This window comes from Ambystoma mexicanum, chromosome 1q (genome assembly GCF_040938575.1).
Source record: "Ambystoma mexicanum isolate Mex_15411 chromosome 1q, UKY_AmexF1_1, whole genome shotgun sequence".
Lineage (NCBI taxonomy): Eukaryota > Metazoa > Chordata > Amphibia > Caudata > Ambystomatidae > Ambystoma > Ambystoma mexicanum.
In genome coordinates, this window is record NC_090922.1 from 865047035 (window position 1) to 865068992 (window position 21958).

Genomic DNA, 21958 nt, shown 5'->3' on the forward strand with positions numbered 1-21958 from the left:
GTCCAGAGGATAATATATCATGTTAGTAAATCATTTCCACATTCCCCTTAAGTTTTTGGTGGATTCCTCTATCTTTTCTAAGGTGCGATGAGTCGGTGCACACACCCTACCTGATTTGTGATCCACGCATCAAGGACCTCGATGACGAATCGTGGCTTTCACTTCTGGTTTGCCATTCCTTGAAGCATATCTAAACAACTGCAATCAAGACCTTTCTGAGCATATGAAATAGGAGGAATGCCTCATAGACCAATACAACCGGACCTACAAGAAAAGGGGCCTTTCTGCTTATTTAGAAAGTGATAACATGGTACAGTAGAGAGGGAAGAACACCCACTGCTCGAATCGTTTTTGCCACACGTTTGTACCTAATGTTTCTTTTTGGTCCAAAAGCAGGGGTAGACCCCTGCACACCTCCTTGCTTAACATTCTATATTTCCTGAGGCCAACCCGTCTGCCTCTATCTGGGAAAAGAAACTGTAAAAAAATGTGCCGTTATAAAATGTTCGGAATTAGCCTATTTGTTTGAAAAACATTTGACCTTTTACTTTTGACCGAATTTTTTTGATCGAAATTCGCTCATATTTAATTAAATGTATGTCCAGGTGGCGTAAGGGAACAGGAGGGGTGTTGCAGGGGTCTCACCCCGGATTTTCAACCAAAAAACGACCCAAAAAGAATCGGCCAAATGTGAAAAAGTCAAATATTTTCAACCAAGTAGTTCTAAACCAAAATGTTCGACTGGTGGGAGGGACTTCAACGAAAAGACGTATTCCTCTTTGAAAATCAGAATATGAAGAGCACACGCATGATGTCACATAATCGAGCATGGACTGACAGAGAACAATGCATTCATTAGAAATAAGGCCATTTTTTATTTTGCTACATAACCCGTATCATTCAAGTTTTCCTCAGACTCCAATAACAAAGGCATGTGTTATCAACAGTTTTGCAGTTATGTCCTATGACTGCTGGCTAATTACACAACATAAATGACATGTACTCGTTTTGCCATTCATACTGGACACAACCCTACAGCAGATGGACATTAAGAGAGAACTCAGAATTGATTCAGAATTGAAACATACAAATAAAATAGGCAATGGTCCTTAATTGTACAAAACAAAAATATAAAATAGACATTGGCACAGTTTGTAAAGCTCTTTTTGATCAATGATCTCTAATGCAAAATACAATTCTACAGACAATGAAGCGAGGCACAGACTACTCCCTGCCAGAGAATGCCTTAGACTGGACTTGAAGGCCCATTAACACTGAGACACTGTTTTCAGGATCAGGCTTTCATTTAAGAAACAAATGCATTCTGGGAATTGGTGTTGTCTAATGCCCCTGTTAGCAACAATGTGTAAAAGGGGGATCCAGGACGAGATCGCTCTTCACGTGTTGTACACTGTTCTGGAACCTTCACGGGCCAGCTTCCAGGATTTGAATGGACTGGTGCTTCCATTCTGTCTCTTCTGGACATTCATCCATGTTTGGCGCGTGACGCGATAGCAGTGATATTATATCCGCCAAAGAATCACATTAGACTCAGCATTTGAAATAACTTTGACCTTTAGAAGGTAATATTAAGGTTAAGTTGTGAAAATGGGCGTAGCTGTTGTTTTCTGAGAGCAGGCAGTGACAGTGGTATCGTTCGAAGTCAACATAAGGTAAAAAATAATGTTTAACAATTAGGAGCTTACGTTTGTCTCCCCGTAACGGAAATGAAATGCGTTCAAGCCTTGTGTAAGGCTTTTTACGCGTTCCATTTCCATCCCGGCTAATTTTCGTTGATTTGTATGGCGGAACGTAATGTATGTTTTCGTGGCTCCCTTCCTCTCCATCATGCAAATACTCCAGCATTTGCGCCAGCATGGACTTTCATGCCAGCGCTAATCCTGGGGAGTCTTATGGAGTCCGCCGGCCTTTCGCACCTGCAGGCGGTCTCCATAGGAATGCATTGTACTCAATTTGCATGGTGGAGTGCAAAAGAGGAGGACAAAGGGCGGCGTACATGCGCGTGCGCCACCTTTTGCCCTCCCCGTTTGCACTCCACAGTGCAAAGAATTAATATTGGGCAGCATGGACCCATGTACGCGAAGGCGCTCACATAACGGGGCCCTGCCATCAAATTACATGGGACTCCAAAGTGTTCATATTAAACAATGAGAATACCGACAGCTAAATGGTTGAACAATAAAACGTGTACTTGTCTGTGGAGACAGGGCAATACCCATGGACTGATAGTGCTGAGCAGAGGCCCCCAAGTCTTTAAAGAACATTGGGACCATGGTAAGCAGCTGTTTCATTAGCTGTGCAAATGTGTTAACAGGGCAGTTCTAAGACTGGGAGACCGGTCTCTGTAATGGCGCTTGTTTACAAGCACCTCCCAAAGTCACGTGCTGAAAGGTCCTCCAGAGGCGGTCCTTCCTGCTGCTCAGGCTTAGCAGCGCTGCGGTGGCAGACGCCTGCCCTGGCTTCCTTTAAAGGCTCGGGTTCAGGTCAATGAGGCCCGTTTGTGTAAGGCCACCTATGTTTGCACCTCAGAACCTCCCATGAACGTCACAGATCTCGGGTGTAAAGAACGCCTTTAGCTTGAAGCAATAAAGGGCGAGGAGACGGTTACCCAACTGCTGCCAACATCTGGAATTCCAAACCACAACCCCGCACCTTTCTTGTGTTTTCTTAGGCTTTGAAAACTACGCTACAGGGGATGGGTGTGAGTATTTGTAGCTTACTTTGCGTGCCAGCTCAGCGTTCTACGTGTGTAATTTCAATGTGTTTTGGTTGGTGAGTTCCACCATTTTATCTTGTTTTATATGCTGTGAAGGATTATAATGTGCCTTGTTGGTGCTGATAAAATCCCAAAGCCTCAAAAACACTGCTATTTAAGTAATCCCTCCCCTCCCGTAATTCTTTCACCTTGTCCCGTATCTTCATGTCCTGTTCCCATGTGTATGTGTTGCGCCCCGATGCCTGAGGGCTTGTAGCACACTAGAAGTAAATAAATAAATAAAACAAATAAAAAAAAACAAATACATAAATAGTGCAAACACATGTTTTCAGCTTCCATTTTGTATGCCAGGCAGAAGGAATTGCTTTATTGCTCTGCCAAAACCATTTTTTTTCACCGACGATAGGCAATCATGGAACATTTTCCTCTTGGCACGGCACGCTCCACAAAAGAAACGCAACCTGATGCGGCACATTGCCTAGTGGCGGTTGCTTGTGGGTGGGGGGCGGACTGCCCGCCCCACTGCCATCCCTAGATGAGTCGCTCAATGGGTGGCGGCTGCACCATGTCCCACATCTCCACTCTGGATCCCTCCTTTTCCTGTCGACTGGGGCTGTAGGTCCCCTGGCTTGCCCGCATACTGGCAGCGGCGACGAAGGCACACAAGCCGACGCAGAAGATGAAGAACAAGGCCAGTATCACTGCGGCAAGAGCTGTGAAGACCCTGGACATCGCGTCGTCTGTCAGCTGGAAGGAGGGAAACAAGTTAGCCATAGCCAAGAAAAGCATTCAGAGCACTTTAATCAGGAAACGTTTGATCCCACAGTTAAAATAGGTAATGTAGTGGATTGCTATCAGTTCCCGTTAGCACAACAAGATAATGTCATATCTGATCACATTGCACCGAACATTTGGTCACTAAGTGACCACAAGTCTTTTCCCGGACCAGCCATTTTGCAAATCCTTTCTGATGCCTTATGTCTAGTTCTCACATTAAGACTTGTGTTAAGATACCCCCCTTACCTGCACAATTCCCTCTGTGTCACAATAGTAGCATCTGTCACAATGGTAGGATGAGATAAGGATGACTTGCCCAGTTGCCTATGCACGGCTCCGGAGTTCAAGCCACCTAGCGTAGATTATTTCTGTGCAATATCTATTTGCACCTTAACTGCGCTAGTAGATTGGTAATTTTCTATGGCATCCTGCCCTGAATTTCCAGGGGTAGTGGGCAAAGGTACATCCCTAGCACTTAAAATGGATCAAACCAGGAAAATGCCAGATGCTGTCGGACGGTAACAATTCCAATCTATAGTTTTAATACTGGAGTGATCGCTCACAATTCTTTGCCTCTAGTCCATTAAAACAAGACAGCCAGACCCTGCCTCTCTAAGGACAACTGCATCACAATTGCCAGAGCGATCACAAGATCAAGACTTGATTACTGTAATGCACTGTTTCTGGGCACCTCCACAGAAAACATGGCCAAACTTCAAACTATATAAAACAACGCTCTGAGAGCAGCCACTGGAATACTCAAAAAAGAGCACATCACGGCAGCCAGGAAACAGGTGCATTGGCTCCCAGTAAGAGAAAGAGTCCTGTAGGTGCTAGCTTCACATACCTATCAGAGCTGCAATGGAACGCCCTACCACCATCCTTGCGAGGAGAAGTCTCCCACCTAGCATTCCTCAAAGCTGTGAAAACTATGCTCTTCAACTAAAACTTATCCTAGGTCTCAACATTATCTGCCAGATGCCTAGGATTAGCATATCTAGTGCCTGCATAATGTAATTTAACCTGAATCTGTATTTGTTTGTACTTGAATGATGGTACTCATATGCCCTGACACCTATCCTCACATGTATGAAACTCCCTTTGTAACTAAGATTGCCACAAGTAACAGTGCCGCGAATCCTTTGGTCTGTATGTGCGCTATATAAATGTAATAAATAAATAAATAAATAAATCATTTTGAGGCCTTGGAAGACTTGCCAACATAGGATTGAAAAGAGGAATTTGGGATCCTCTGGAATTAGTTAAACAAACTTGCGTTAACTCAATGTCACTGGGCCTAGTAAGATAGTTTTCTTGCCCCCCCTTGCTCCCCTGCCTCGTCGCTCTTTGACACATTTGTGTATGGGCGCGCTATAAATAAAATATCATATCATATTGTACCGGTACAAAGTTATATCCCTGGTGTTTGGGTATGTTTTATTGGCACTGATCGAGTTTTGGTATTCCACTTGTATATTTGCTCACCTTCTAGTTTTTAAAATGAACTTTAATTTTGATTCCAACCGAAGTAAAAACGAAACATACAACTTTAAGATTGGCCAAAATGTGAACATTAAAAATGAATGCATCTGTCTAAGACACCAAAGCTCAAGATTTGTGACCGCTCCTGGAGCGCGGTCTGAGGTGGCGATCTATTCTGAGTTTATAATCCAAAAACGTTGTGGGAGTGGGGAGCAGCAGTTGCAGTACTTCAAGTAATCCCCAGGAAACCTTTACTGTGGGATTCATTTTTAGTATGGCGGTAATGGTAAAAACAATTTTCATGTGTCATTTTAAATACCCATTGTTTTTAAAATACTCATGAGTTGGGATTGCATGAGGTATTTACCCGAGTGGATAGACTGAAAGGTCTGCATTGGGTAAATATGTGCTATTTACACCTCTAATACTTTCTAGTTATCAGAAACATCCGCCCATGTCCATCTGTTTGTTTCTGGGGTTGAAAGACAACCATTTGCGCCTGGGCTGTTTCAGGCTGCAGTGGGTGTCTGGGAAACCGGGCAGTCACTTTATTCTCTCTTGGCCAGCCTCTTCCAGGGAGGGAAACTGGGGGTAGAATCTTGCTCACAATGGCGCTGGGTTGTTAAAATGTAAAGAGTGCAGACTTCATATAATTTGTCAAAGGATTGACCGTGGGTAGTAGTTGTGTTCATAACAGATATGTTATTGAAAGTTCCAGCCAACATGTGTTTCGAACCTCCTAGGTCTTTTTCAAGGCGTATGTATTTAATTGTATTCGGTCAAGAAGGTAGACATGTTTAGTTTAGACACTGATCATTTTCTGTGAGGAACAATTCTGTTTGCAGGTTGATCAATTATAGATGCCGTGGATGAGCAAGAAGGTAGTGTCCTAATATGACATTCCTGGTGGAGACCGTGGTCCTGATAGGTAGTTCTGTGGTGAGAATTCTGAGGAGCCGTGTAGGATCGACCTTGCAGTGTCGCCGTGTAACAGTAATCTTTTGATAAAAAGATTACTGTCCCAGTCTCCACGAGGACGTGCAGAGCCTATGCAATGTCCCTGCATAGTATGAAAAAGTATGGGGATTTTACGTGCGGTTTGGTGCGCAAAGCCCCTATTTTTCGCACAGTAACTTCCATCAATCACGGCAATAGACTTATTCTTTTATAAAGTGATTCAATTGTGGGGTGTAATGAATGAGCTGTTTAATTGCACACCCTGCACTTCATTTGTGTGTAGAAGAGTCAAACAAGGGTTGTCTTGGCTCACACATTGCTGCTGACTTCCTACACCTATGCCCCATGGATGGATGGACTTGAGCAATGTTTTCCACGTAATTGACTCCACACTTGCCAGTTTCCCCTGCGCTTGATCTCATCATCTGCTCTCTGGACTTCCGCTTCGACGACCACACACTTTGGTTTTGCCTCTTCTGGCCTCACATCTGCCCTGACTCCATCAACACCTCGCCCGGGAGAACCACCATGGCAAATCATGGCTTTTGTCTCAATGTGGCAGCCAAAGTCTTTGCATCTGTGGGGACATCTTGACTCTCCGGCTTCCCGGAATGCCGAACATCCAGCCCCTCCAGTGACTGGCTACAGAACCTGTTCCATCCTTGTGCTGGCTACACCTTTCCTCAAAACTGCTTTTCCTTCTCCTTTTATGATGTCTGATGCTTTTTTTCCCATTCCTACTCGCTGTAGATCTCACTCCTCTACTTTCTGTCCTTCTACCCGAAACCCAAATAATCTTATCCATCCTCCTCCTCTCCCCTTCTCTACTACAATTAATCTTGCCCTTTGGAACGCTCTTTCACTATGCAACAAATCCCACTCTGTCCTTGATATTTTCCTTCGCTTAAATCTTCATTTTTTGTGTATCACCGAAACTTGGCTCTCACCTTACAATACCTCAATTCCTGCTTCCCTTTCTATATCAGTTGCTGCATTCGTGCACACCATCGTCCTATGACATGTGGTCGTGGCACAGGCAGGCTTTCTTCTTCCTCCTTCGGTGCCTTTCCTTCACCCTCTCTCCCCTCCTTTCCCTCTTTCGAAGACTCTCTTACCACCTTTATTAAACCTTATTCCTTACCTTCTTATTGGTTTATCATTCTGTTGACCCGGTTGCTGACTTCTGTGAGGATATTGACGCCATACTTTCTGACGTTCTACCTTTTTCCTCCCCGCTCATCCTCCTGGGCGATTTTAATCTCCATCTCTCCTCTAATCACTCTTTGCTGCCACTTCTTGCTATTCTCAATTGTTACCAACTCTCTGCTCTTCCCACTCCCCTGTTCCATTCATCAGACTCCAGTTTGGACCCTGTACACATTTCTTCAGTACTCTGTTCTTGTATCTCTGCCCTGCCCATTTATTGTCCTGATCATCATCTTCTCTCCTTCTCCATTGTTCCTCCGCTCCCTCCGCCTACTTTTGTTGGACCTGAGGCACCCACCTATTTCTTTCACGATCTCCGTTCCTTCAATATCCCCCTATTTATCTCTATCTCCATTTCTGCTCTTCTGTCTCATTCCACATTCTCTGCCCTCTTGGCTGAGGACGCTGCAACATCTCTTTCTTCCTCCCTTTCCTAATCACTTGATACCCTTTATCCTGCTTCTTCTTGTTCTCGCTCTGGAAAACCCTCTCTACCTTGGCTTTCTTCTCATCTCCGTTCAATGCCGCGAGTACTGCGCTTACTTGAACGTCACTCGTCCAAGTCCCACTCAGATGCTGACTTTTGCTCCTTTTCTTCTTATCACTCTCTTTGTGATGAGGCTTTTATTTCAGCTAATTGCAACAAGTACTCTGACCTTCTGCATGCCCAGTCTGCTCATCCCCAGCATCTTTTGCAATCTCTCTCTTGCCTTCTTACACCACCCACTCCTGATCATTCCCTTCACTCTACTCTCACAGCTGCTGTCTTTGCAACATATTTCTCTGCTAAATTTGCTTCTCTTCGTGCTGCCATTGTCCCTGCTGTCTTCTCTCTTCCTCCTTATTCTCCTATCTCCCTAATCTTCTCCTTTTCCCCCATCACCAACTTAAAAACCTCTGCACTTCTTACTCGCTCCCATCCCACTGGCTCTCCTCTCGATCCCATTCCATCTTCCATAATTCTCAAAGTCTATCCGTCTCTTGTCTTCTACCTTACCACTCTTCTCAACACCTATCTCTTCACCTCTATCTTTCCCTCCTGCTTTAACCATGCCTCTATTCTCCCCATTCTGAAGAAGCCTTTCTCTCGACCCCTCTTTCCCTTCTATTTTCGGACCTATCTTGCTTCTCCTTTATCTCTTGAAACTTCTTGAGAGACTCGTCTATACTCAGGTTTCCTCCTTTGTCAACGACAACTCTATCCTTCCTACAATTCAATCTGGCTTTCGTCCCTCTCACTCAACTGAGACTGGTCTTCGCTCTGTTTGTAATTCTCTATTTTCTGCACGTTATTCAAAGTATTCCTCTCTGTTCATACTTCTAGACATCTCTGCAGCTTTTGACACTGTTGACCCTGCTCTTGACCTCTGTCGCTTCATTTAGGTTTTCCGACTCTGGTCTTGCATGGTTTAGCTCCTATCTTTCTGACCATACTTATTCTGTTTCCTGGACTGGTTCCTCTTCTCACACACTTCCCCTCCTTCATGGTGTCCCTCAAGGCTTGGTTCTTGGCCCTTTTTCTTTTTTCCCTTTACACTTCTCCTCTTGTTGCTATTATCTCGTCCTTTGGGATCTCCTACAACTTCTAAGCCGATGACACGGATCTTTTTCTCCCTTTCCCCACCTTTTCTCCTGCCATTCACAATATCCTATCTTACTGTCTGCTTGCCATTACATCCTTGATGTCAGACCACTTTCTGTTTCTACTCCTCAAAAACGGAGGTTCTTTTCTTCCCTGCCACCACTATTGCCTCACCTTCCCCTGCCTCCTCCGTCTCCTTTCCCCCTTCTTCTTTACCACTCTCTAGTATAGTACTGCTCACAATCTCAGCCTATACTTTGATAAAGCCTTATCCTTCTCCCCTCACATCTCCACTATCTCTCGGTCCTGCCGTTTCTATCTTTTTAACATTCGTAAAGCCCATCCTTTTCTGACTTTTGACAGTTCTTCTATCCTCTTTGGTCTTCCCCTTTCCCGTCTTACCTCTCTTAAATCCATTTTCAACGCATCCATACGTCTTCTCTACCAGTTATCTCCCCGCGACTCCATTTCACAATCTCTGTCTTTGATTGGCTGGCTGACCTTTTTTTCCAGGTTCAAACTCAACTTTCTATGTATGGTTTTTAAATCGCTCCATGATCTTGCTCCCATTTGTCTCTCTTCCTTGGTCTCCTTCTACATGCCCACTCACTTTCTTCGTTCACAATCCCAGTTCTTACTAACAGTTCCTCGCCCCCCCTCCTGTGCCCAATCCCAACTCTGTTCTTTTTCCCTTCTTGCTCCCTATCATTGGAACTCTCTGCCCCTCCTTCTCCATTCTACTTCTACTCTCCCTTTTGTACTTTTCTAAAGTCTTACCTTCTCCAATCCTAACTCACAGCTGCTCTTAACCATATTATATTTTCATTGTATTTTGTCTTTTATTGAAACACTTCAGTGAAGCTACCAAATGTCATATTATTGTAGTCTGACCATTTTTATGTACAGCACTTTGGCATAAAGTGCTTAATAAATAACAAATAAATACAAATACATATAAATTACAAACAATCCTGGTACTGTTGATTTCAAGTTACTGCACTTCTGAATCCTCGGGCAAAAACAATGTGTTCCTTGTAGTATTTGTGTTGATGGATCTGAGAGAAAAATAAGCTAATGGACTCATATCATTTGGGTTCACATTCTGTGAAAAACATTATGGGATTCATTGTAAAGAAAAGGGCTGTCTTTTGTTGTGGAAGGAATTTCCTAAATTGATGAAGGTCTGCATCGGACAGAGTTATTTCAGCGCATGTAGCTAACGGGGACGTGGTTTTCTCTTGAGAAAGGGAAAGGTTTAGGCCAATGTGGAATTAAATCAAATATTCTGCAAATTTGCTTTGCTATCTCTACAAATATATAAAGACGATGTTTCATTAATGGAAAGTGGCAATGCAATATTGCATAGTTGTCTATGTTATGTTATCCACTATTTATACTGCACCCATCACCACCGTGGTGGTCTTATCCTTGTATGAAAGGTGGCATATTTCATGTAGATATCATTTGAATTCTAAAATTGATGTTGCACCTCGTAGACTGCATTGAGGTACTCTTATCTTAGTGGAGCAGGACGCCATGTTAGAAGAGCCTGGTCCTACTGGAATGGAGGGTGCTTTTCAGATGAAGCTGCTGAAGTCACAGTTCTACACTTCCATTGTCTGTGGACTTTTCGGTGACCTTTAAACTAATTTCAGAGAAACCCAAATTCCCCTTTTCAATACTGTGTGAGAGAAATTGGACAACAACACTGATGTTACCAGGTAACAACATGCACACCCTGCATTTTAGCCATTGGGGTTTACCAGAAGTATTATGTGACTTTGGACAATCTTCCAAGTCCTCAAAAGGGTGGTTGTCTTGCTCTAATGGACTACAGGCAGAGAAATGTGAAAGATGTCTCCAGTGTTCCAAATATAAATTACAATGTTGACCATCTGTAGGGGTCTACCAAAGAGAGAGTTTATAGGTTCTATATTACACCACAGTATCGGGTTATAATGGGCACCATTATCACAGGCACACGGTTAGTCCCAGATCAGCGTGACAAAATGACTGGCTCCGTAGCTTTCCGAAGCTAGGTCAACACTAAATAAATACCCTCAAAATATTAATACTATTGAGCAAGCATGTCAACACTTTGCAAGGTTGGTTTTGATGATGGGGGTTAAGGCTTATTCACCGTCAAAGGTTTTATGAAAATGCAGAAAACAATTCATGTTAGAACATATTTTTTTCAAATATATTGATTGAAAGGTCACACAATTGTTTGCATTTCTAAAGGGGATATCATTAACATATGCACTTCCTCAGAGTACGCAACTTTACCCAGAAGCATTATTGCTTTGCAGAAGCCATCACATTTTGGTGGCCATAAGAACACTGTGTGTATTGAAGAGACACTGCATGCACAGCAGACACATGCATGCATTACAGTATAATTAGTGCCTTCATACATTTAACCAAGGACACCAAATAGCTTTTAGAAAACCTGCTCATCATTTCTTGTGTAAAGGTCATTCCTTTTCCAGTGTACCAGGGTGCTGCACATTATGCAGATAGTGATTTTTAAGGCATCTGAGTACTACCCAATAAACCAGAGTGCTTCTGAAACATGCCAGAGTATGAATCCATATATTGAGAGCATGTGCAAATGCCAGCACTTAATATGCACTTGGAGATGAAACTGACATGAGAGTTGTGTGGAAGCTTCCCTCACATTACTGATGCACTGCACATGCACTGGGAGAGGAAACTGACATGGGAGTTGTGGTGTACCTTCGCTCTCATTACTAATGCACTGCACGTGCACCGGGAGATAAAATTGACATGGGAGTTGTGTGGAAGCTTCCCTCACATTACTGGTGCACTGCACATGCACTGGGAGATGAAACTGACATGAGAGTTGTGTGGAAGCTTCCCTCACATTACTGATGCACTGCACATGCACTGGGAGAGGAAACTGACATGGGAGTTGTGGAGTACCTTCGCTCTCATTACTGATGCACTGCACGTGCACCGGGAGATAAAATTGACATGGGAGTTGTGTGGAAGCTTCCCTCACATTACTGGTGCACTGCACATGCACTGGGAGATGAAACTGCCATGGGAGTTATGTGGACACTTGCCTCACATTACTGGTGCACTGCACATGCACTGGGAGATGAAACTGCCATGGGAGTTATGTGGACGCTTGCCTCACATTACTGGTGCACTGCACATGCACTGGGAGATGAAACTGACATGGGAGTTATGTGGAAGCTTGCCTCACATTACTGATGCACTGCACATGCACTGGGAGATGAAACTGGCATGGGAGTTGTGGTGTACCTTCGCTCTCATTACTGATGCACTGCACGTGCACCGGGAGATGAAACTGCCATGGGAGTTATGTGGACGCTTGCCTCACATTACTGGTGCACTGCACATGCACTGGGAGATGAAACTGACATGGGAGTTATGTGGAAGCTTGCCTCACATTACTGGTGCACTACACATGCAATGAGAGATGAAAGTGGCATTGGAGTTGTTTTGGAGGATGTTCTGTTATAGTCAATAGAATCAAGAAGAAACATCCTATGCAATTCTTTCGGTGGTACTACATCTATGTAGAGGTCTTTAACCTTTGGGCCTCCAGTTGTTTTGGACTACAACTTCCATCAGCCCTACCCTTTATTGCCAATGCTACGGCATCATGGAAGTTATAGTCCTCAACATCTGGAGAGCTGCAGTTTGCAGACCCTTGTTCTGTGTGTTTGCACTGCAGAATATATAGTGCCCTGTGTGGGGCGACTGCTAGAAGAACAGACTAAACATTTAGTTGTGGCTCTTGTGTTGCCAAAAGAGTATCTGTTTTGACGCATGCACGAACATGGGCAGCACGGGCATCTGTTTGCTCCTGCACTCGCAGACGTGGAACATTGATCTCGGGGCACTCACGAGAATAAAGGGGAGACATGTCCGAAAGTTGCCTGCTTGACAAGGTGAGAGTGCACTTTCCAGAGTAAGCTACTGTGCCCCTGTTTTATGACCCGCAGTTTACACACAGTCGTCCTCGGAAACACGTTGCATTTTGCATAAAAATGTTGCTTATCAGTACAGCAGTATCTTCTACGCCTTGAATGAATACTTGGGTAATGACACATCGTGGCTGGCTTCCCTTCCCCTCATGAAATCAAATGTCGCCAAGCAACAAATGGCCTCACTACTTATTGCTTGAACGGAGGCGTGTTTCTTAATGACACGTTTGCACTCAGTCACCTCTGAATGCACCTAAATAAACTTAAGCAGGAGCCAGCGCTATTTAAGTGGGTGGAGAAGTTTCTGAGCCTGATTCTGGGCAGGGTCATTTCTAGGAGTGGGCAAACTAGGCACAGGCCCAGGGCATAGATGGGGCAGGGGGCTGCAGCAGGGACAGCCTGTAACTCTCCCACCTCGGAAAGCAGTGAGCCTTTGAATTTGAACACAAGTAAGAGGCAGAAGCAATACAGGACACTAGGCAGCTCTGCCCATATTCATCTGGTGTTCCCTGAAAAGATCAGAATAAAAATGCTGAATGCGCATTTACTGTGCATTCATTCGGCGTGGGCTAAAAAAAAGGAATCCCATAATGCCGTAAAGGGGAGCGGGGTTTGCTGGCCCCCCCCTGCTCCCTTGTTTGGCATATTGGGGTTTGGGGTTGCAGGGTTTCCCCACTCCCATTACATGGAAAACAGGGGACAATAAAGAAAAATAATAGAAAAAAGGGGACCCTGTGGTGGAAGTTCCAAAAGGAACTGACGTCACAGGGAAGAGGGCCGTCGCAGGGACAGGGCCACAGGAGGTAGGTAAGTATGTAGGGGCAAAGGGGTGGGGGTTAGAAGGAAAGCAGGAAGTCAGCATTTTGGGAATGGAAGTCTTCCATCTTTGCAGTTTTCAGCCTCGTTGTTGTCGACTACGCTATTTTAACGTAGAACCCCCCACCTCCCACATTAGCATCCATTTGTGGAGCATCATCAAACTGGCCCCCACAACTTTGGACAACGTGATCATTACTACACAGGGACACTGGCATGTCAGACCATAGGGTTGGGGTTTTACGATGGACTTTTTTCTGCTGACCTAATCAAGGGCTCGAGATTGCCTGCAGGAGTAGTAGCTTGTGGGGGCTGGGATGGAAGACAGAGAAGTACATGGCCAAAGAAAGGCATAATGCATGAGGAAAGAAGGACTTGGCATTTATTTGTGGTCTTGCAGCAGGAAACTAAGCTCAGTTTGTTGTATGTACGATGTTCTAGGGAGATTGACTGAGTGACCAAATGACATCCGAACACCACTGGGGTTTCTTTTGAAAATCCTTTTCTTTTGGCATGTTAATCCAGTTTAAACAACAACAAAAAAAGACTACAACTCCCAGAATGTATGAATCTGTTACACGAATGCCCAGAACTGGGGAACATGTGTTCAGGTGACATGGAGTCACAATGCCAAAGTATCCTGTTTACTGGAAGGCAAAATACAATCTTTGAGTAAGCAAGGAGAAAAAGCTAAATTGTTATCCATCATGTTTGTTGTTGCCCTTTAAGTGGCAAGGGTGGCAGGATTTGGAAAGGTGGGAGGGTAATGGCATAGAGAACAAGGGAACACATGCCTTTGTTTGGTGTTGCATCAGTCCAGGAGCAAATTCTTTTGTGTTTGTAATTGTTAGTTATGGTGACAAAATTGTATGTACTAAGATAGAAAACAAGCATTAACAAAGCCAACAATTGTGACTTCTGTGTAGTGAACATGGTTTCTTTGTTGCTGTTGTAGGCATTGAGATGACATGCTCATGCACCCTTATGAATCTCCTAGTGTTACAATTTAATGTCCAAGTTACCACTTGGAATGGACCCCACGACAGACCATGAGATATTATGGGAAATAGTCACAAAAGGATATAGACTGATCACATACTCAGACCGAGACGAAAGCCCTTAAATGACTCATCCACTTCCTCCTGGCCGTACCATATCCAAACTCCCAGCAGACGCATTTAGATAGAACATTTGTAAGAGGAGACCACAACACCTGCTCCAACACCCAAGGAGGAGAATAGACACCCAACCCACATTAATCAATCCATCAGAATTAGAACACCTACAGAGCTCGCTAGAATAGAACGAGGAGCGCATCGCACCAACTAAAACCCAAACCACAACACTCACTCCATCAGAATTAGAACACTTACAGAGCGCGTTAGAACAGCACAAGGAGCACCTCACACAAACCTAAAACCCTGCGAGGCGTAATCCCTTCGCCCATCCTGATGAGATTGGGAGGATTGGCGAGCGCCACACTGGGACAGAGTTCTGAATGTTAGCATGTTAAACGTCATATAACCCACTAACAAAAACTCAGCATTTCTGCAGACTTATCTCACTCAAAAATCTCACACAACCATCTCTCGCACAACAACCTGCATGCACTTCACAACACTGCAACAACACATAAACCACACCAACAGCACACGAGGACTGACATTGATCCGATACTCGCACCAAAGCTCAGCACCCGGTGTATACCGAGTTGAAGCTGCCAACAGAACACCACTCCTCTCACTATCCTACTCCCGCTTCACCTACTAACCGATCCCACCTTCTCGTTTGCAGATCCGCCAGAGCGCCTGGGGACCAACTGCGTTGGTGATGCTGCGCGGTACAAATACCTTTAACATTTAACATTTTACCACTGTTTGCTGGATTTTGACTGAATATGGTTTCTTACTCACATCCATTCAAGTTATTGTCATCATACAGTAAGTTGCTCCATCATTGCCAGGTATTCACACACATTACCAGCTTTTGCCATCAGACGACAGCAACTCACACAATTGACTAGGTATTTCAATCTATCGGCCTTTCTCTTGCATCATACAATAATAATCAGATGATTTGTATAGTGCTTGATGTAGGTGGGTGGGCCGCTTCAAAGCTCTGTAATGATCATTGTCATCACCCATTGATGGAACTCCATTAATTGTTCGTAGAATGCTGAAGGGCCTAGTCGGCCGAACCAGGGTTTGGAATGTATTGCCTAGCATCGCCCCATTCCTGAAAGGAGCATATTATACATGATCTATCCATCTGGCGTGCATTTATTTGCCGCATATTATCAGTATGTGCCCAGGTACTCATATCATTAGGCACTCCTGCCCTTTTCTAGACATTGCCATCTGGTACTCTAGTACTTACTGTATGGTAGATGTAATATATTTATTTATTGAGAAGTAAACCTTGCACAAATGTCTTCCATATAAGTCATATTTCATCATTAAATGCTGATGCACTCAAACAATTTGGCAGGTATTGTTATAATTTGGGTCTATGTAATCACATCATATGGTAGCCTGACTGCTTCACCTCGTAGCCTACCTCCTTAGCTTGCCTTCCCCAATAGCACTTTGAAGCACTCTTTGTAACCTAATATTACTTAACATAACTGTTAACTGCCCCCTTGTTCCTAAATGCGTAACGCTCTTTCCTTTTCTTTAACAACTCTCTTCCCTTTCTATCTTGAAGCATTAGGAGCGGCCTCAGAGCACTGTGCGCACAAACTGAAAAGTGATATTGGCTCTTGCTACACTTTCAATTGAGAGAAACAGTGTTGGTAAAACTGTGCGGCACCAAGAGTGCACTTGATATGATATGTCATTTGTAACACGCCTATACACAAGTTTTTCAAGGCGGGACGAGGCAAGGAAAGGGAAACAGAGGGAGAACAGAGACAACGATATTACTAGGCCAAGTGACATTGATAACGGGTAAGTGCAGGGGAGGGGAAGGGGAAAAGTGCCAGGGGAAAGGGGAGGGGGCAGTGTTGTACTTGGGATCAAAACAATAACAAGAAGTGCAGACACCTGGTGTCCAAAAGTGCAGGTAGGGGGACCGTAGGATTACAGATACAGACCCAAGTGCAAGGGTGGCCGGGAGGCAGTGTGGTGTGCAACTGGATGGGTGTGCAACTGGGCGGGTAGGGACCTGGGCCTAAAATCAGAGGGTAGCCAGGTCACCAGTGCAGTAGCAGACAGGAAATCAGCAGGGGAGAGGAAGAGAGAAGGCAGAAGCAAAAAGGAAGGTCTTGCGGTGCTTCCGGAACCGGAGATGGTTCTCCTCGAGTTTCAGAGAGGCAGGGATGCTGTCCCAGAGGGAGGACGCAGCTGAAGAAAGAGATCTACCACCAACTTGTTGCTTGGAGAAGCTACTAACTCTGAGGGAGGTGGAGGAGTGAAGAGCTCGAGTAGGAACGTATTTATGAAGAGAGAGTTGGAGGTATTGAGGAACAAGGCCCCAGAAGGCCTTGTGGACAATGCAGAGGGTCTTGAACTTAATCTTTGCTGCTGCTGGTAGCCAATGCATAGATTTCAGTGCTGGAGGGATACAATCCCTGGGCTTGAGGCCAAGGACAAGTCTTGCTGTCCTGTTCTGGATGAGTTGCAGAGGGCGGAGAGAAGAAGCAGGCAGATTTAGAAAGAGGCTGTTGCAGTAGTCCAGCCTAGAGAGAACCAGAGCACTAGAGACAGTGAGCCTCTGGGAGAAGATGCAGAAAGGAAGAATACCTCTGAGGAGGTGCAGTTTGTAGTTTGACTTCTTATAGACATCACAGATGTGAGGAGAAAAGGAAAGTGTGGAGTCGAAGATGACCCAAAGGTTCTTAGTCGCACATGTGGGAGCAGGAAGAGGGCCAAGGGAGGCCGGCCAGAGAGTGACAGGAAAGGAGGGTGCAGGTGTGCTGATGAGGAGAATCTCTGTCTTACTGCCATTAAGGCAGAGATTGTTGGCGGCACACCACTCCTGGATATCAGACAGTCCGAGATGAGAGAAGGAGAAGAGGTGGCAGAGGGGAGCCTGAAAACAAGCTGAATGTCATCTGCATAGCACTGAAAGTTGGAGCAGAGAGCAGCAATGCAGTGGGCGAGAGGTGCCAGGTATTGGCTGAACAACCGGGGAGGGAGGTTAGGCCCCTGAGGAACACCACAGGTAGAGAGTGAGATAGAAGAAAGGAAAGACCCAAGTTGGACCTGGGAGGGTCGATCAGAGAGGAACAAGGTCAGCCAGGCAAAGGCCTGATCGGTGATACCCAGGTCAACATGGAGATGATTGAGCAGGATGGCATGGTTGACCGTGTCAAAGGCAGAAGAGATATTGAATAAAATGAGGACAGAGGGGAGATTAGAATCAAGGTTAGAGAGCAGGGCTTTGCGGTTGTTCAGGAGAGCTTCTGGATGCTCTGAAGCCACACTGATAGTCATGGAGACAACCAACAGATTCAGTGTGAAGATTAAGCTGGGAGAGGGCCAGCTTTTCCAGGAGTTTGCCCAGGAAAGGAGTGATGGAGATCGGGTGATAGTTAGCTGGTCAGGAGGGGTCGGCTGAGGGTTTCTTGAGAAGAAGGTGCACAAGAGAGGGCTTCAGCGGGGAAGGGAAGGCTCCAGTCACGAAGGAGTGGTTGCAGAAGTCAGCCATGGCAGGAGCGAGGATGTCAATGCGGTCCTTGATGGTTTTGGAAGAACAGGGAAGAACCGGTTTTGACAAGACTTTCATAGATCAGACATCTCTAGAAACCTTGTCAGGGGAGAACAGAGGAAAAGAAGAGAAAGAGGGAGGAGAAGTGGCCACAGGGGGGCCAGAGGTATAGGAGAGAGTAGAGGGAGGAGGAGGAGAGGACGAGAGGGTGAACAGGATGTCCTGAATTTTAGAGATGAAATGAGAGGCCAGGGCCATGCAGAAGGTCTGGGAGGGGACAGGAGAGGTAGAAACTGCAGCAGGATTGGCCAGCTCCTTGCAGATTTTAAAGAGTTTGGCCTTTGTTAGATGCCGCAGAGATGCGGGCTTGGATGTGGGCTCTCTTGTTAGTGCAGACAAAGAGCCTGTATCGCCTTTGAAGCAAGCGGCAGGCCAGTTTGTCAGAGGATGCACAAGAATCTAGCCATTTCCTCTCAGCCACCCCGGTGACGAGGTCAGAGTGATACCAGGAGTGGCACTTGGCTTTGGGCTTCAAGCAGAGCCTTCATTTAAATAATACTTAACATACACTTGGGATAATGACAATGAATTCCTGTTTTTAATATATGTTCTTGTCTACTTAATAATTTTAAGTAAAAGTCAATACAACTTTATTATCAATTCAATGCAATATGGGGCGTATTCTGGTGTTTTGCCCTTGGTGCAATGTTGACAGGAAACTGACCTGATTCTGGAGTGGGGCCTACATAGGGCTGGAAAGTGGCATGCCTTTTCTTGACTCAGACTGCACATTTTCCAGCAGCTTATACCTGGGGGGTTTCTCTAGTGCCGCATCAGAACCTACTATTGCAACAGTTTGTAGCAGCCCTATTAAATGCTAGAAGTACTGTTTGCCATGATAATTACTTATTTTAACTATGCATATTCATGTTGAATTGTATGTACACCGATCCTGGTGTAAAACTAGAATGCACCATACACAGTCGTATAGGCACAAGATGGTGCTGGCACAGGTAGATCTTGTAAACATACATAGTTTCAATACTTTAGTGAAATAACAAAAGTGTTGTAATTTTACAGTGGGAGAACAAACATCAAAACATTTACAATGTCTGAGGTATTTGCCATGCCTTGCTGGCCCATTGCACTACCTGACCCATAACATTGATGCGTTCTCACTGCAACTCAGCGCCCTTCCAATTGAGTGAGCACTGCACTAGCATCTGAATCAAGACCTGAGAGGGTTACACTGAAATTGTGTAGCCTTCACATAGGAGCAAAGAGCTCCATCCCGTAGACCGTGTGTCCGCCGCCAGTTTGTACAAATGATTGTAGTAGTGATCAGCAATACTTCGCTGTGCCCATTGGCAGCAGATTTCAGGGATAATCTCCACTTTTTTGTCAGCAACAACGAAGCAGCCAAGAAAAATAATGCAGATAATATAAATAGCCTTGAGGAAGTTCTAAGGCATGAAACATGTGTCGGCCATGCCCAACATTTGTGAGGGTAAAGAGAAAAGAAAGCACTTGTTTAAGAACTGGAAATTCAAGTGCCTCATGTGGAAATTCGCAGAGCTAGTCAAGTCATCACTAATTTCTGGGGGACCCCGCTTAAGTTTTACTTGAGCACTTTTAGTGGTTTATCCAGCAGTTCTTCTAAACGTCCAAACTCAAGCTAATGTAAGACGAGCGCAGAAGCAGCAAATATCACATTATTTTCTGTAGACCGTATAAAATCAAAAACTGATAGATGCAAGGTTTTGTATTAGTTATAACTGCTGGTGTTGCTCTGTGCAACCCTAGATACCATAATTTTCTAGGCAGCTTGCACTCTTCCAGAAGGTGAAAGCCATATGGAAATAATCAGTGGGGGTCTTGACTCAATAGGAGCAGTCCTGGCTGAACTGCTACGCCCCTCTGCATCCAAACTCAACTAATCCTAGAAGAGCATAGCCAACTTGAGGTTGTCAGGGACGCTAGATACCCGCTGGCCCCACATTAAGAGGTCCTGCTTCGGCCAGTCCTGGCTTTATAGCCGTCTGCACTCTTCATTCTGGCCCTATAGGCCCATATTGATAATGAAATGTCCCTGATTCTTAGGTGTTCAGAGCTAGGGAGCCCGGGCTGGCTGGGGCTGACCCCCATATCATAAAAGCAGGTCTCTGCAAAGCTGTGTCCCATCGTGACTGCCCCTTTAAGTAAACTTGCACCCAGTATACCCTTGATCCGTGTAATGATAACATCTTGAAGAATTCCTGATTATAAGATTGGACTAAAACCATTAGCCTACAGGGCACAGATTACAGTACAATGGGCCTCATTATAAATTTGCCGGTCCAGTAACAATGGTACCGGTAAGCTTGCTGGTACCGTTGTTACCTGACTGGCAAACTAGAAGTTGTACTCGCGGGTGCCTTTCCGCCCGCCAGGTCTGACATCCGGCCTCCCCATTCCCATTGAGTCAAATGGGACTCATATGGGAATGGGGACTAATATTTTCCGGCACCCGGGAATGGGCAATTACTGGGTTTTACCTTTGTTTTATCATATGTAGACACATTTAACTGCAGTGTGATGAAGTCCCCTGCCTGAACCTTGGGTGCCACAGTGCTCACTGGGTCCCTGCTCTAAGAAAGGGGCAGCCGAAGCATTGATCACCGCCTACCAACCCTATAGGTATGCAGGGACCCAAAGGGGGTAGTCACAAGGACATACCTACCCAGGCTCGGACTGGCCCATTGGGCAATTGGGCAATGCCCGAACCAAAAACACAAAATGCTAGTGTGGATCAGTTATTTGGGTGAAAGTGTGTCACTTTTATGGCCCATGTGGGCCAGTTTGATAAGTTACATCACCACGCAGTTAGTAGTTTTGGCTAGTGTTACTGAATATTCTTTAAAATGCACAATTTGTATCAGATTTGATCAAAAAGACTCCCCATTGGGTACTACTCAAACAGTATGGGCCTCATTACAACCTAGGTGGCCGCGGATTCGTTCCGGGCCACCCTAATATGAGGTCTGCAGTGGGTCCCGCTAAGGTATGCCTGGTCATACCAGGCGTCCTTAACGGGACACGCTAGCAGACCAGGATGCTAACAACGGGCCCGTCAGTAACGGGCCCGTTGTTACCATCCTCCCCATTGCCATTGAGCCCTATGGGGCTCAAATGGGAATGGGGATTCATTTTTACTGGCGCTCAGAAAAGGCCAATTACCGGGTCCGCCAAGGTCGGCATGACACGGTTATTACCCTTTTCTGGGCTCCAGTAAAAATGTATTACCAGCGGCAGCCGTGCCCTTAATAAGGGCACGACTACCGCCAGGGTCGTAATGAGGCCCTATGTCACAAAAGGGGTGAATTGCCATTTGCAACGATGGGCCACTTTTTCATTGGTGCCCGAGACAATTATATGCCCCAGTCCGCCCCTGTACCTACCCCCACTAATCCTACCAATATTCAGGACCGAAAGCAGGGTAGGCAAAGAGACCCTCACACCACCACCATCTCTCTCCCGCCTAGGGACTTCCACTCCGAAAGGGGACCACCCTTACTCATAGATAGCCTGCTCCCCACAAGGCAAACTCCCCTAGAGAGCCATTCAAGGTCCCTAGCCAGACAGGAATCTCTACAATATGAAAGTAAGCCTCTCCCTTTTAGAAATCGAGATTGCGACATTTCCAGGTCCCCGATGGGCCGGGAAATACACGCCTTCCTTTGCCATTAATGCTAGATAAAGCATTTTCCATCTGACTCTCACTCGCTCAGTCCACAGAAG

The 21958-nt window shown here is 45.3% G+C and overlaps 1 protein-coding gene across 2 annotated transcripts in view; it reads right to left on the reverse strand.

Annotated features, from left to right (window-relative positions):
- Positions 1–862: 862 nt before the first annotated feature.
- The window catches only part of CRB1 (crumbs cell polarity complex component 1), a 1156197-nt gene continuing 1135101 nt past the window's right edge, over positions 863–21958 (reverse strand). For both annotated transcript variants that reach the window (XM_069641514.1, XM_069641517.1), the window contains one exon: positions 863–3484. In XM_069641514.1, the coding sequence (XP_069497615.1) occupies positions 3269–3484 (216 nt within the window). In that variant the 3' untranslated portion in view covers positions 863–3268. The remainder of the gene's footprint in view (positions 3485–21958) is intronic.